The 15,889-nt window shown below is 44.0% G+C and overlaps 1 protein-coding gene across 2 annotated transcripts in view; it reads right to left on the bottom strand.

Moving 5' to 3' along the window:
• RAD23B (RAD23 homolog B, nucleotide excision repair protein) overlaps positions 1-8,066 on the bottom strand; it is a 36,761-nt gene extending 28,695 nt beyond the window's left edge. The window contains exon 1 of one of the 2 annotated variants that reach the window (XM_068177614.1): positions 7,883-8,066. In XM_068177614.1, the coding sequence (XP_068033715.1) occupies positions 7,883-7,948 (66 nt within the window). In that variant the 5' untranslated portion in view covers positions 7,949-8,066. Of the gene's footprint in view, positions 1-7,490; positions 7,617-7,882 lie in introns of those variants that run through there. The other variant, XM_068177613.1, reaches the window with a different exon arrangement.
• Between the last annotated feature and the right edge of the window lie 7,823 nt (positions 8,067-15,889).

The raw sequence follows: 15,889 nt of genomic DNA, 5'->3' as shown, positions 1-15,889 counted from the left end.
CCCAGACAGGCATCTAAAAATGGGTTTCATTAAATCACCAGTGCTGAGTTTCACAGTTGTTCCTTGCAGTCACTTTTTGCCAGCTAAGCACGCAGGGCATGCTTGGTTCCATCCAGGCACACAGTTCCCATTGATCACATACCCTCACCGTTCCCTCTCACACACCAATTTTCATTTCTCCTACCTCATATAAATTCTAACACAAAAGAGGCAAGAATCGTCAGTTTATTCAGAGACTCATTTCATAAATCCTAATGAAAAAGTGAACAGTGCACTTTCTTCGGTTTTAATGTATAGTTACATGGGCAAGAAAAATTGCTGAATTTCTTGAGATGTTGGGAGGAACTGAATACAAAGCTGGAAAGGATCTCTTCTGACATCAAGCCACAAACCCAACTTCCACACCACGATCTTCATCAGGAATCTGATGCACCCACAGACAAGATTGTTTGCTACTTCTACCGGGAGGCTGCTACAAAGTTTACTTTGATATTGAAAATCTTCTCCTAGATTCCAGCCCAAGTTAATTAGCAGACTATTGTTCTTTCACTGATGTTATCATTCAATCATGAGTAGCCTTCTCACATCCACTGGTGCTTGCCAGCATAAAACATTTACACAATTTCACCAAAACTTGTGAGCTAAGCCAAGCAGATCTCTTTAGTTTTCTTTCATGTCAGAGTCACAGTTTTCCACAGGCTCCAGGCACCTCTTTCCACATGCAGAAATTCATTGCCCTTGGGAATAGGTGTCCAGCACACCTGAAGCAGAACAGCATCACTACTCTCCCTGGATGTTTCAGGATCTATGATCTCCAGGTCTTCACCTTTTAATGAACCTGATTCCAATTAATTCACACTGCTCATCGTAGAGCCGTTTACCGTATTCTGACCCTTTAGTTAGGCAGACAGGTACTAATGCTAAACTTGGTCTTTGCCAATGTTGTCGTGCTTCTGTGGATTTGTACTCAAATTCTTATCAAAGGAATTAAAGGCCTGTAAAGAGATGGATCCCAAGACCAACTCTGAAAGATCCTCACTACCAACCTAGCTCTGCTGAACTTCTTCTCTTTGAGAATAAATGCTGCACAGAGGGTTGGTTTTTTTTCTAATCTACATTATAATTCTCTACCACTCTTCATCTTTTTCTGTAGTAAGCTAATGGGTTTCTCGAAGGCTTTGGGAAATGTCATAGCTAGACAAGGACAAAAGCTTTTACTCCAAAGGACTTTGCTCTTTTCCTCCTCCCTGAGGGAGGGCATCATAGTCTGAAAACTTTTTTAGAATTTAGGCTTAATATTCCTGAGTTTTCTCCTCCCACTGCCCTTGCAAAAATATTAACCACATGTTATACTGCTACAATAGACACTGCTCAAAGTCAGGCGAGGACAATGCAGCTGTATCAGACAAACCTGCTAATGAAGCAACAAAATGACCAGTGTAACAGGTTTTACTACCCATAATCAAACTCCATGATCAGCAACTGATTAATGACAAATATTGTGCCTACTACTGAAAACACACAGAGGATAAGAAACTACTAAGCTCATAAGTCAATGCTTTACAGTACTTTTACTGGTAAGAATGTATTTGGTTCCAGCTACTTCTTTCTACAAATTATAAAAGCACCTTTTTCTGGCACAAAACTCCATTTACAGTGTTCTCTTATACTGTCTTTCTAAACAGGACACTCACATTTAGTCAGAAGGCAATAATAATGGTGGTTACATGAACAGATCACTGCCCTACTTCAGGCCTCAAAGGCATAACAGATACATTAATTGGAAAGAACCACAGGAGAGGAAGAGCCTTGTGAATCTAGTAAGGCTTATGAGTTTACTAAGAGCCCGGAAAAAAACCCAGTTGTACTCAAATAAACAAGGCATCTAGAGTTACTCCAGCATTTAAAAACAGACAGGATAAAGCATTTGTAAGCTCCTTTATTTACTCGCTGTATTTACTGCTGCTGAAATTTGCATACAAAGAAAGAAGCAGCATTCTCTGAAGAAAAATAATCCGGAATTGTCAAGGTAAAAATCCAAATGTAGCCCTGACATTTACTTCTCTGCAATTACCTCTACCTTTCTAATTTCCTCTACAAAATTGAGCTCATCTACCGAGAAGACAAATTTATAAGTGTAGTAATTGTCATGCACTGACCAGAGATCAGCAGAAATAATTTCTGATCTCAAAGCTGGCCTCCAGGCCTGCACACACTTCTGCCCTGTTTTTCAAAATTGATGTATGCCCTGCCTGAAAGAGGAGACACCGGGGCCAGTCTTCTGATGCAAAAAGGTGACTAAAAGCAGTTTTGTACTAAGACAGGAACACAAATGTCAACCTGAAGCACAGCTTTCAGCTATCTGCAGCTTGAAGAAAAGTAGCAAGATAGACAGTCCTGCCTCTGAAGCCACAAAGGCTTGTTTTAGGAAGAAAGCTTACATTCTGAGTGGTGACTCTTGCATGGTCTTATTGATTAGCACAAAAAATCCTCCTGTAGCTTTGGGCAGACAATTTTTACAGCAGGCATATTCCCCACTAACCAATTTACAATTATAAAAGTGACACAGTTGTTTGAGTATGAAGGAAACTGACAAGCCATTCCAAACAATGCTAAAAAGACACCTAAAAACCACTTTTCCAGCACTGCATGCTGACCAGCCAGTTGGAGGGGTGCCTTTGACACAAAAACACAGGGAAAGACAAGGAGAGGGAGAACCAGAGTTAGTGTGTAGATAACACTCTGTGCTCACAGCCACGGCAAGCCCTTCCCTCTCCTTTTCCCGTTCCTTTGGTGCTCCCTGCAGGGCAGCACGCAGAGGACAGCCATCCTTACATCCTTACAGGCTCTAGGTAAGACATGCTGCACATCACCATGTCCTGTGAAATAAAGAGAGATTTTGTTTCACAGAGTCCACTCCACCCGCAGGAACCGTGTCAAACCTTGGTGGAAGAAAACATTGCCAGCCATACCCTTCAGTGCTTCAAGTTCACAGCCCCCTACCTCACACCTACAGATGATCTTTTCCATGTTTCAGGAATTCAAAGAAAATGTTTTTGAAAGGTTTGTGAGTAAATACAGCCATCTACACACAAGGGCAGCAATAAGACTCCAAACTGCAGCAGGATCATCTGCTCATATTAAATCTTTTTAATTAAAATGTACTCTCCACTTTTACCAACTTTCAAAGGGAACACCTTCCAGCCTGTTGTTATTCATACCAAGGACAGATACCCTTGCTTTCTAGTCATACCTGCAAAACAGACATTAAATATATGTACAGAACCATCCTTAAGTGTGTACAAGGTCTGTATTTAACTTTTCAGTGTACTGGCCACGTTGGCAATGCTGGCCCAAGTCAGATTAGATTTTGAGAAAAACAGCACATAATACTGCCGAATCATTAAAAGTACAAAGCTAACTTTTCTTTGCTGACACCTAAACTGGGTAAGAACATTCTCAATAAAGTAGTTGAAAAATTATGGGCAGAGCCACAGCATTTGAAAAATGGGCAACATGTAAAAACATATTTGAATATGAATAAAATAATTTTAGTTGTATTAAGTAATTTATACTATCTTATCGTTTCCTTTATTATTTTTTTTAAATGTGTCATCCTGCCCAAAGTTTTTTGGAAATAATATTTAAAACACTCACTAGAATTTCAGGAAAATATTCCTGAACATGTGAAAGCCTTTTTCAGCCAAGAATCAGAACAACCTCCTTTGCTTGAAAATCCTAACTCTAATCAGGAAAAAGAAAAGGACTACCCACCAAAGGAAAGCAGTAGCAAAAAGCCCCTAGAGAGCTAATTAAACAACTATAAATTGAAACAGTCCAAAATTCCAAAATGCTACAGTCTGTGAAGAAAATATGAAAACAAAGAAAAAAGAAATGTAGCTACTCTTATTCTAGTGATCTCTGAAGTTTCAATTTTGCAAAGTCATGTATCAAACCACAAGCAGCAAGTACAAGCCCTTCAAAATCACACGTCCTCTGCCTGTGCAAGCACACACACACAAAATAATAAAATCCTAAAGAGAGGCAAGAACAACAGAACAATCCTCCAGAAGAGGAGAAAGATATCTACTGTTCAACCCAAAGAGCAATTAAAAAAGAATACCAAGACCTGAAAGAGAAAAACATCTTTAACCTAGAAGGGTACTTCTGGATTTTGAACTGAGTACTTTTCCTTTAACCATAAAATGATAAACTCCCAGGGAAATACACTCAAACACAGGTAGGAAGGAGGTTTTTAAGAGCAGGTTCATACCCATTCACTAGTTATAGACCCGGGAGTCAGCTTTCACCATATCACTCAGCAGCAGTCCCTGATTCTTCCAGAACTGCTACAAAGTTAATTCTTCTGACACAGTAACATTAGCATCCAGAAATCGCCACATAAAGGACACACCAGAACACAGCAGAAGCTCAAACTTCCACAGCTAAGTGTTCTGCTGACATGGTGTTAAACAAGCTGGCATTTCCTGGGTGTTCAAGTGCTGTAGTAGAACAGCGAAATGTGAAAGCCCATATTATGTGGCACAGAGACTGCAGCCAAAAGACTGCTGACATCCTGAATATTCCTTGCACTTCTCTGCATTTTGACAATCAGGTTTTTAGGTTAACAGCGCAGGGGGAGCTGAGAACTAAACAGGACAGACTTAACTTTTGCCTGGTGTTTCACTTTCAAAGTTAAGAATGTTTGTTGAAGATTTTTAAAACCCTGTTTCGTGTGTACATAGTGATAACTACAATAGAAGTGCCACATTTAGAAGCCTACAATGTCACCTCAGACAAGAGATGTGGCTACACAGGTCTGCATCAGTGTCAGACCGTGCTTATTATTTGCTCCTCACACAATGTTTAACAAATTTACTTTCTCACGGAGAGCCAACAAAAAGAAGCAGCAGCTAGTGCAGATGAATACATGCTTTCATTTACCCTGCTTAAGTCTAAATGCTCAGGCCCTGAGTGGCCCCACTCGGAACACCAGAATGACCACAAGGGGTAAATCCATCCCCGCGTGGAGCTTGATGGGCACATCGCAAAACTTAAGGAAAAACAGTCAGGCTTGCAAAAATTTAATTTGATAACAGGCCTTCCCCAATAATAGGGCCTGAGGCTAAATCTTTTCATCTTCTTTAGTCAGTCAGGGTACCTGAGAGTCTTCACCCAGTGCTTTGGCAAGCAAGATAATAGCTTCAAGTATTATTTTCACTCACTCCAAATACTCAGTTGGCCAACGTTTTAAAACACAACCAAACCAAAATTAGAGTCACACCACTGAAGGAAAGTTTAAAATTAAACTGCGTGATTTAATAGGGAAAAAACAAAAAAGACCAGCTGCTTGTGCAAAAAGCTAAATAGCAAGGATAATTTATTATTGGGAAGTATGTTGCTTCAAATTCTCACTGGAGATTGGTTTAAATATTCCTATCAACAACAGCTCTCAGTTACAAACATTAAAACTTGTCAGAATTCTACCTTGCACAGTAACATCAAGTCTCTCTAGATTAACTGGGTACTGAGAGTAAGGGGAGAAATTGCTAGGAGCACAAAAGCAATTTTACAGAAACAGAACCCAGCTTTGGAGCAACAGGTTTCCTGTGCCTATTGCAACTACATGATTTTTGGCCTTGTCACAGCATAGGGCAGAAATTCAAGTAAACAAGCCTATCTCTGAGAAACACACACATGGTCCAAAGACTAAAAGTAATCTTTCCCAAACTCCATGAAACATGTTTCAAGGTCTCAGGAAATTAATCTAAGAAACCAGCATATTTAGCTAAAATTTTTGTATTCCAAACAGTCTGACTGAGAACTTCTAAGAACACACTTGTGAGGCACCTCCTCAATATAGCATATTTCAAAGTGTTTTCTGATTTTAAGACTCAGTTTGTAATGGAAGGCTCAAAGCTGAACTTCTCTTTACTAAGGTCTACGATTTTTAGTATTTCCAACAGTACTTTCTAAAAAATGTACCATGGAAATTTAAACACGTTTTTAATCTCTACAGTTATTATTAATAAGACCAAGGCTTTATCCTGCTCTTTTTGAAACAAAGTTCTCCTAAAATTCTACCAGTTTTCCTCTGTCTTACCACCCATTCCTGGCCAAAACCTGAAGTTATGCTCATGAGGAGCATTTTTATTTTGAGCCACTGTAGCGGCTACATTTATAAACAGAGGGTGCAGTCTCATTTTCCCACAATCCAACTTAGTCATTGCATTCTGCTGTCTCATAAACTGGTGAAGGCTTTGACTGGCAACATTCCTTCAGTCCTCTCTTTAAATTTACTTTCCAGGACCTTACTGAATGCAGAGAGCAAGAGGAAAAAAAGAAAAAGAAAAAAAAAAGAAAAAAAAAGAAAAAAAAAAAAAAAAGAAAAAAAAAGTTTTCTCAGTAACAGCAAAGACTTATGTTTTAAATATTTGAAGGTTTCTGACCTCTGCTTCTCCTAGGCATTTGCCATGTCTCTCAGTCACAATGGTAACCCAAATGAGCTCTTAGACCAACTCTCAACTGTCATCCTTTATTTTTCTTAAGACAGAAGAGGGTAAACCGACAGAATTTATAAAAGCAGATACAATGTTCCATAGTATCTAGAGCTTCACTGCCCACCTGTCACAGGAAAGGCTGGTGGAAAGGAAAGCTGCCAGCCTACCCAGATCTTTCAAACCAAAGCCACAAGTGTGTCTGGACTTGGCTATCAAAACAACCATCTCTGCTCAGGCAAGTGACAAGGCAACTTCCAACCCTGCCAACTCACTCAGGGCCCTTCCTCTCATCTCACAACACTGCATTTCCCCAAGGATTTTCCAGTGGGCTCCTGTGTGCCAGAAGAAAACATTCACCTGGAAGCAAAACATGTCTCCTCCTCGCTCACAGCACCATCAGACACATCCAAAGGCACCGAGGAGGAGGAACGAGGCTGCTGTGAACCGCGTCACACACCCCAACACCGGCTCCACCAAGGTCAGCCGAGTCTCTCCCGCACTCCCTCCCCTCCTAAGTGCAAACTGATTAATCACTGCAGCTCGCCCCGTGAGGCCAAACAATAAACCCTCCCGCCTCCACAGCACACACCTGCCCGGGCACACAGCGATGCACCTCGCAGCAAACACCAGCCCCTCTTCAGATCACGCTCCTGCCCCGGCAGAAAAGCCCCACAGCTCTCCCAGCGTTTCCCTTGTGGGAATCCATGGAAGGAGGGGAAGGACTACCACGTTTTCCTTCGGCTGGACCCCCAGCCCCACCCCGAGAGAGAGATGTTTTCACAATATCCCCTCTCCTAGTGCTCCCATTATAAGCCAGCAGCGATCTGTGTCCCACTGACTGCCAACCCACGGCACCCAGCTTTCCGAATGGAAAAACTTTCCTTTCTTATAGCGCTCCTCTCCTCCCCAGGACTACGAGAGATATTTATTCCCCCTCCCACCTCCCGGGCTGTTCCCCCTTTCCATCTCCCGAGCTATTCCCCCTCCCACCTCCGGGGCGTTCTCCTCACAAACAAGGAGGGGAAAACTCCTTCCGCCGGAGGCTTGGCCACGGCAGCCCCTTTCCTTCGGCGATGGGAAGTCACTCTTACCCACCAGCATCCCGAGGAAAAGGGGTCCCTCATTAGCCCCGGCTGAGCTCACCCCCACCCCCCGGCCCCGAATCCCGCAAAATCATCCCGGGCGGACACCGCATCACCCCCGCGACCCCAACCCCTCACTGAATCTCCAGTCACCTCCACCGGAGGAGTCCGTCGCCCCCTTTCCCCGGGGGCGAGGGCACAGATCCCCGCATCCCTCTCCGCGGCCGCGTCCCGGGGATGGGGGTGGTGGGGAGGGGAGCGAGGGGCGGGGGCGGGGAGGGAGCCCGGCAATGGCCGCACCGTCTCCTCGGGGTCGATGTCGATGCGGAAGGTTTGCTGCTGCAGCGTCTTCAGCGTGATCTGCATGGCGGCGGGTACGTGCCGCGCTCCGGCCGCCCTCGTCCCTTCCCCGGGAAGAGGTGGCGGGGAAGAGGCCGGGAAAGGGAGGAGGAGGAGGGAGGCGGTGTCGCGCTCGGCGGGAGGGGGGGACGCGCATGCGCCGCCTGAGGCGCCCGGCACGGCGCAGGCGCGGGCGCGCCTGAGGGCGGGGAGAGCGTGAGGAGGGGAGGGGGCGGAGACGCAGAAATACAAATATATATATAGAGAGAGAGAGACAGAGAGAGGAGGAACGGAGCGATTGCGGGGAAAAAGGTCTGCGAGTCCGGCTTGTGACCGGACAGCACCGTGTCGGCCAGGCCGTGGCACTGAGTGACGCGTTCAGTCGTTGCTTGAACACCGCCGGGGCAGTGACTCTGCAGTCTCCCTAGGCACCCCATTCCAATGTCCAGCCATCCTTTCTGAAGAAATTCTTCCTAATATGCAACTAATCCTCCCCTGGCCCAGCCTGAGGCTGTTCCCTCTCCTCCTGTCCCTGTTCCCTGGAGCACAGCCCGACCCCCCCCGGCTGTCCCCTCCTGTCAGGAGCTGTGCAGAGCCACAAGGTCCCCCCTGAGCCTCCTTTTCTCCAGGCTGAGCCCCTTCCCAGCTCCCTCAGGCTCTCCTGGGGCTCCATTCCCTTCCCCAGCTCCGTTCCCCTCTCTGGACATGCTCCAGTCTCTCGGTGTCCTTCTTGAAATGAGTGGCCCAGGACACACTACTTGTAAGTTGTTACACAAGTTTGTTAATACACACTTGCAGGTTTGTAGCACCTCAGTTCTGCCAGTGCTGGTTTCATAGAATATAAAAGAACATCTAGTCCCAATCCCTGTGCCATGGGCAGGGACACCTCCGACTAAACCACGTTGCTCAAGGTTGCTTTATCCAACCTGTCCTTGAACAACACCACGTGCTGGAGCATCCACCCCAGGCAAGCTGTTCCAGTGTCTCACCATCCTCACAGTAAATAATTTTTTTCCCTATATCCATCTTAAACTGGGGATAAATAGGGGAGATTCCCTAAACCTCCCCTCTTTCAGTTTGTACCTACCCCTCCTTGTCCTATCACTACAGTTCCCAACACAGTGTCTCTCTCTGCCTTCCCTGTAGGCTCCTTCAGATACTGGAAACTTCTCCAGGGTGAACAGCCTCAGCTTTCTCAACCTGACTTCACAGGGAAGGTGTTCCTGGTGAACTTGGTGGCCTCCTCTGGACTTGCTCCAGCAGTTCCATGTCCTTCTCACTTTGAGGACCCCAGAGCTGGATGCAGCACTGCAGGTGAGGGTCTCACAAGAGGAGAAGAGAGGCAGAATTGCCTCTTTTGACCTGCTGCCCACGCTGCTTTGGATGCAGCCCAGGATTCATTTGGCTTTCTGGGCTGTGGGTGCACACTGCTGGCTCACGGTGAGTTTAGTAGTTTGCAGTTTTGTGTTTGCGTAGTTGATGCATACCTTTGATGGGTTATTAACCTGTGTTTGCCCTGGTGCTCCTTAGGTAATATAGGAGGAGAGCTACTACAAGTAAACTTTAAAGTTGAGCCAGCTGTGTTTGTAAAAGAGACCCTTTCTCCTACACCTTGTAACCTCTTCCATCTGCAGGTGTGGGATCTCCCAGGGCATCTTCTTTGTATACAGGCTGTCTTTCTGCAAAAAAGGATGCTTACGTCAGGCTGACTTAATTGCAGTTAAACTCCAAATTTCCTAGTATTGTGTAATGGCCAGAGAATTTCTAGCCTGCCACATTGTCATCTTAATGTTTGTAATGAGAACCATCTTCCAACTCATTTTTTACAGTAGGCTTGGCTTCCTCACCATTTCCTCCCAGCAGCATGGCCAGCAGACAGCATTGCCAGGCAGAGGAAAAGAGGGAGACCCCTTTCCCTGTAGGAGTGAGGGAATGGGGACATGCTACACGTACACACAGGGCTGGAGGTGCTGCTTCTGCCAGCGTCCTGCTAACGCTCTGTCACACAGCTGCCAGACAGCCAGAGCCTCCTGCAGATTTCGCAACTAAAAAGAAACCGCTGACTGTTGCTAGTAGGAATCCAGCATTCTTGACAGTACAGAATAACTTGCTTGCTCTGCGTGGAGAGCCATTAAAAAAAAAAAAAAAAAAAAAAAAAGAGAGAGAAAATATCACTTGCTATTTTTTGCTTGGGTGGTTACAATTTAAAATATGCTGCTTGTTCACTTTCACTCTTGCCTGATACCTAAGTCTATACTTTGAAGATAAAAGGGATTTTTTTTTAACTTTTCATTCAGCAGTCCAGATATGTAAGTGCTGAGCTTCACATGCAAACTAAAATACCTCATGCTGAGGGGTTGTGTCAGTTTCACTACCGTTTTCTGCTCAGATTGTGCTAAACTACTCATTCTGACTTCTGTGTTTCCTGGTTAGTGTGTGAAGCAGTTCTGCCCAGGGCTAAGGGTTCATTTGAACAGTGGCTGTTTAGCTCTACTTGTAAAAGCCCCAGAATAACTGGGAAACAACTCCAGAGGCTGTGAACGGCTAAGGATGAAGGTTTTTTCCTGACCATTTATTTGAATTTTGAAATAGAATGAGAGGGAAAAAAAAAGAAGCTGTGGTTTGATTTTTTTTTTCCTCTGAGTGGTTCAAGAACTTATGACAACTTACTGTATGGGGAATATAATAAATAAATAGAATCTTGATATTTCCTCTAGCTCAGCCAATTCAGCTCCATAAAATCTGGCAGGGCTTGGCTCTCCAGTTCTTTCTTGCAGTTGCAGCACTGAGGGTTGGAATTTCTCCCCCAGAGCACTCTCATCATTTAGTTTCATAGTGCTTCTCATTGACAGCCAGTGCTTGGTGGTTTTTTTTTTTTTCTTTCTGTGTCTGAAGTATTTTGGGTAATCGCCCTGTGTACAGACTGAAGCATCACAGTTAGCTAACTTCATTTACAACAGTTTATATGCTGACTCAGTCAGCATACAAACCTCTCCTATGCAAAGAGAAAAAAACTTGGATTGATTTGAGAGAGATGTGAAATGAAGCCAAAGACTTAGAAAGATATTTTGGTGGAAATGCATACTAGGATTACTTTTGGATTCTTGCTTCCAAGTAAATTGATTTCCCTGGTGCACTTATTCCAGCTGTGTGCTGCCATGGCTTTGCCCCTCTCAGCTCCTTTTGGTTGTCCATGATTCCCCAGGAACTGCTCTTTACCCAAACCTGTTCACAGCTGTGAGCACACTCCTAGGTTCAAGGACCCTGATTGTTACAGAACCTTTTGTAACAGTATCAGTGTGCACACATCTGCTTGTTGTCACCTCAGGTTATGTGCGTGTCACCTCTCCAGCCACAAAAGAAGTCCCTGTTACATGATACTCGAGTTTGTCTTCTTATCTTGGGAAGAGTTTCTGTGATTTTCAGTGGCAATCACTGAGGCAAAGACTCGAGTCAGTGCTCTTGAGAAGTCAATTCAACCTCTGCACTAACATGCAGTAAGTACACACACCCTCTTTGTTACCTGGGTCATCCCACTGTCTTAGATGTCTGTATGCTATTAAGACCATAATTTTTACAATTGCCATAATTTTTACAAGTCCTACCCAGATTCTAGGAGTGCTGTCAGATAAAGGATATGAAGGTGACTCTCACCCCAAAGAACTGTTAGGGAAGCAAGGGGTGAAACGGTGCTTGCAAGAAAGCAGCACATTCTGTTTCAGACCTTTTGAGGTGGGTGCAGGCTTTTCAAAAACAAGAGAGCACTGACAGGAATGGCCTGAACAAGACCATGAAGGTGTAGAAAGCAACTTTTTTTGTCTGTGTTGAACTGCGAGGAGGCATGCAGAGGGCAGTACTCCAGGCAGATGCTTGTCAGTCTGTATAACAGAGGTAATGGAAGGGAGAGGCAAGCTTTTGAGCTGCTGGTGGTGGTTAGGAAGAGTTGTTACAAAGGTAGACATAGAAGAGCCCCAGAAGGGTAGCACAGCCTGGAGGGGCTTGGGATGAAATAGAGCACATGCTGGTAAAGGAGAGGTGAGGGAAGTTAGCACCCTCATTGATAGGCAGTAACAAGACCTTATCCTTAATGAAAGGCAGCATTTCACACTTATTTCACAATAAGTGACCTATCCCTGAAATATGCTTCAAAAGCAGTCTTTTCCCACTGGTTGTGGACATGAAATAAAAAATTAATTAATGCAAAATGTCCTAGGCTGCAGTGTTTATTTGCCATTGTGTTGAGATTTTTCCATTGAGTTGACTGGTCTCTGCTGTTCCACACTTCTCCATGCAGATCTCCCACTTGCTTTCCCTGTTTCACAAATTAGCTGAGAACACCAGTGGACTTTTTTGTGAAGGCTGAACCAACTACAGGCACATCTCTGAAGCAGGTGAACCTCTACTTAGATTCCAGTTTGCAGTAACTCATTAATTTGCCCTTAATCTTATTCTGCAGGCACTCTGGAGCTTTATCTGCCTCCTGTTGGCAGCATTTTTTCTTTTGGTACAGAAATAATTTGGGGGTTTACTTCTGCTGTGAAACTGCTACCATGCTTCTCAATCATCCTCATTTATTGTGCAGGACTAACACTGAGGCAGCTTCACAATTTGTCACAATAGTAAAGAGCAGATGTGCAGGTTAATCAGCTAATTAGACAGTGAGGTATTAGGCAGTGACCATGGTGGCAGTGGTTACATGCAGCAAGGTGGTTGCAACCACTTCAGCCACTACCAGCTGCAGGAAAAGAGGGTCTGGATCTTGCTTTTCTTTGTATTTATCTGTAATCTCTCATGTCTCCATGCCTCATGGTCTGGAAAAAAAAAAAAAAAGGCAACAAAAGGGGCTGGATCCTTCAGATTTGGAGACATCTCACTTTGAAGCAGTGGTACTGCATTGGATGAGGGAAATCATTGGCTGCATTTTCAGCAGCACACTCAGAAGCATGGAAAATCCCATTAGAGTTCCTGTCAGTCCTTGGACACCATGGATGTTAGCACTGGGGTCTGCAGACAAGAACCTACAGTTCAGTTTTATTGCACACACTGATGGAAAGTTACTATGAGATCAAAATGAAACCCAGTCTTTACCGATAAAAGGGGCTAAAATTTCTTTAATGCAGGGTTCACACTTGAGGTCTTTTATTTTGAGAGCAATTGCTTTTCTGCTGTTAGTTTTTTAGCCTGATTGACACTCAAACAGCTGCCAAGAATACTTGGAATTCACTATAAAAGAACAGCATGGCAAGTGCATTAGACTATCATCTTGACAGGCTTATATATTTATTATGCTAAATATGTGGGTGTAGTAATTGTATTAGGAATATCTAGATATTTTCCATCAGTAAAATCAGTACCAAGTATGGGGAAACCCACAAAAGATTTCTCAGCTAACTGTAATCTGCAAAATTTCCTTAAACATGTAATAAAAGTTCTCTTTCAGCTGCAAAGCGTTTTATTTTATTTCATCTATTCCGAGATTTAGGAGCAATAGCTATAGTAAGTAGATGAACTTCTTAATTTGAAATCACTGTTATTTTATACCATTTATTAAGGAAGTGATGGACAAGGGGTGAGGAGGGGAATCTCAGTTCAGGGCATTTCTGCAAGGCATGCTGCCTCCAGGAGCTATTCCTACAGCATAGTCTAGCTTCACAACAGCACTGGGCTTGCAGTTGGAATCTAACCCCTTTATGTGTCTGTTTGTTTGTTTATATGCTCCCTTGCCATCTGGTCAGTGTCATTTTGCAACTGCAGGAAATGAGGTTTGCCAAGAAAGGCCAAATGGGACTTGAAGTTGAGTACCAGGCTGCATAGTGCTTCTTGCCCCAAGCATTTCAGAGAAGAGGTCATCTTCCAGGCTTGTAACAGCCATGGCTAGTGACTCTGGAAGCTTATCCCACCAGTGTCAGTGCTCTGAACATATTATTGACTGGCATTGGAACCAAACTCTAAATCTCTGTGTAACTCATGTAAAGTTTCCTTACTTTATCACTGGTTTCTTTGGAGTGCCAGTGTTCTGGTTTGAAAGCAAAACCAGTGAGAGAGACTCTAAGTCAGAAATACAATTTATTGGGAAAAGGGAAAAGAAACAAAATACATGCAGTAATACAAAAGGAAGACCACTGATAAAAGTCAGAATACAACCTGACACCCCTTTGGCCAGCATGTTGGTAGCAGTCCAATCTGGAGTGGCTGCAGTCCTCTTGGAGTGGCAGATGTGGTTTCTGTTGGAGCAGTGGTCCTGTATAAAAGGTGCAGTTTGTCCAGTGGAAACCCCAGCCGCGTCCTCTTGGAAACCTGTAGGAAGGCTGCCTCTCTGCCCCAAAAATCCCAGAATATATCTAAGTGGGAATGCTTAGCTCCTCCCCCCTGGGCGGAGCACCTCACAATGGGCAGATGTCATTCTGAGGCACGGGTGGGTCCTTGATCACCTGTTAAACAGAAACGGTTCCTGGAGGGAGTTATCTCTGAGTCATGTGGCAAGACATTGATGGGCCCATTAACAGCAGATAAGGAAAACTGCCCAGAAGACAACTGCTACACAGATGGCAATAGAAAACATCCTGATTTTCAATCTCGGACAGCCAGACAGCTAAAAATGAATAAAAATGATTGGGATTTGACAAATGCCTCTGAAGACAGTTATCTGATGTCTGTGTCTGTTACCAGGAAGGGCTGCTGTGGCTCTGGTGGGGGTTACAGTGTTTCATAGTGCAGATTCTTTGCCAACTATTCTAATATATAGGCTTTGTTTGAGCTTCTGTCCTGTCTGTGACCCCTGCCTGTCCTGTAATAACAAGGACAAACGGGAGCCGGAAGCTGTACATTGTCCTCCCGTGGTTCTGCAGAGCTGCTGTGAAAAGGCCAGACATCTGAATATTCCAAAGCAAGGCCAATAATTGCATGAGCCATTAGAATGGCAAATACTGCAGTCAGCCAGGGCAGCCCATTACTATTGACAGTTGTCACAGGGTGAGTCTTCCCAGCTTCAGGATGGGACTGAGCAGTTCCAGAGTGGATTGCTGAGTGCTCTATAAAAAGCTTCTAGGAAAATGACATCAGGAATCATAAGCAATTAGTCTGAAACATCAATTCCAATAATAATATTTATGTGAAAAATAGGGAATCAAATTCTACAGGTCTAACTAGGCCTACTATGAGCAAATTAGATCAGTTTATTTTTGTATGAGTCATTAATCATATTGCAGTCATCACTGTGGTTATCTGAAAGTATTTTAATTTAATCAAAATGCAGTTAAAACTCATATAAACAAATTTGGCCTAAACTGAACAGCCACACACACAGAACAATCTTTTCCAGTGTGGTGTGAGGAATTAAACACCAAAACAGATCTTCCTACAGTGACCTGACTATAGATTTTTACATTACTTGATTTTGAGCATGCACTTTCCAACATGTTGCTTTCTGTACTGACTGCCATATAAAAGAGAACAATACGCTGTGCTCTGAAGCTTTTGTCACAGTGTTCATAGCTGGTACAGGCCATCTGCTGTGGAGTAATGTTGCTGGTACAGTACATTGCTTTCCTAGCATATGTGTAACCTGACAGCTGGGGAGTGTGAGCCCTCTGGATTCAACAGGAATTCACTTGGATGTGTAGTTACTCTGTCTACATAAAGCCTTGTGTAAAATAATACCAACTCCTAGGTCACAGACCAAAAAAGCATTGTAGTTGGCACAGATATGAGTAGCTTCTACCCCAAACTTTTACTTGGAGGAGAAGAATGGATCCGGGAATTAATTCAGACCCTGAAGCTCAGAGCATTGTCCAGCCAGACTTTGAAAACCTCCAAAGATCCCACAGCCTCCTCTGGCTCCTGCTATAGTGCATAATTATTCTCATTTTTTCCCCTTCTAACCATATGCTGCACTTCTCTAGGTTCTGCTGATGTCACTGTCTTTTGCCCTCCTGCCAGGGCGTGTTCTTCCCTGGGAAGACCCTGGCC

The sequence above is a fragment of the Anomalospiza imberbis genome, chromosome Z (assembly GCF_031753505.1).
Source record: "Anomalospiza imberbis isolate Cuckoo-Finch-1a 21T00152 chromosome Z, ASM3175350v1, whole genome shotgun sequence".
Lineage (NCBI taxonomy): Eukaryota > Metazoa > Chordata > Aves > Passeriformes > Viduidae > Anomalospiza > Anomalospiza imberbis.
Note: the sequence above shows the minus strand (reverse complement) of the source record. Positions and strands in the feature narration are given on the sequence as shown.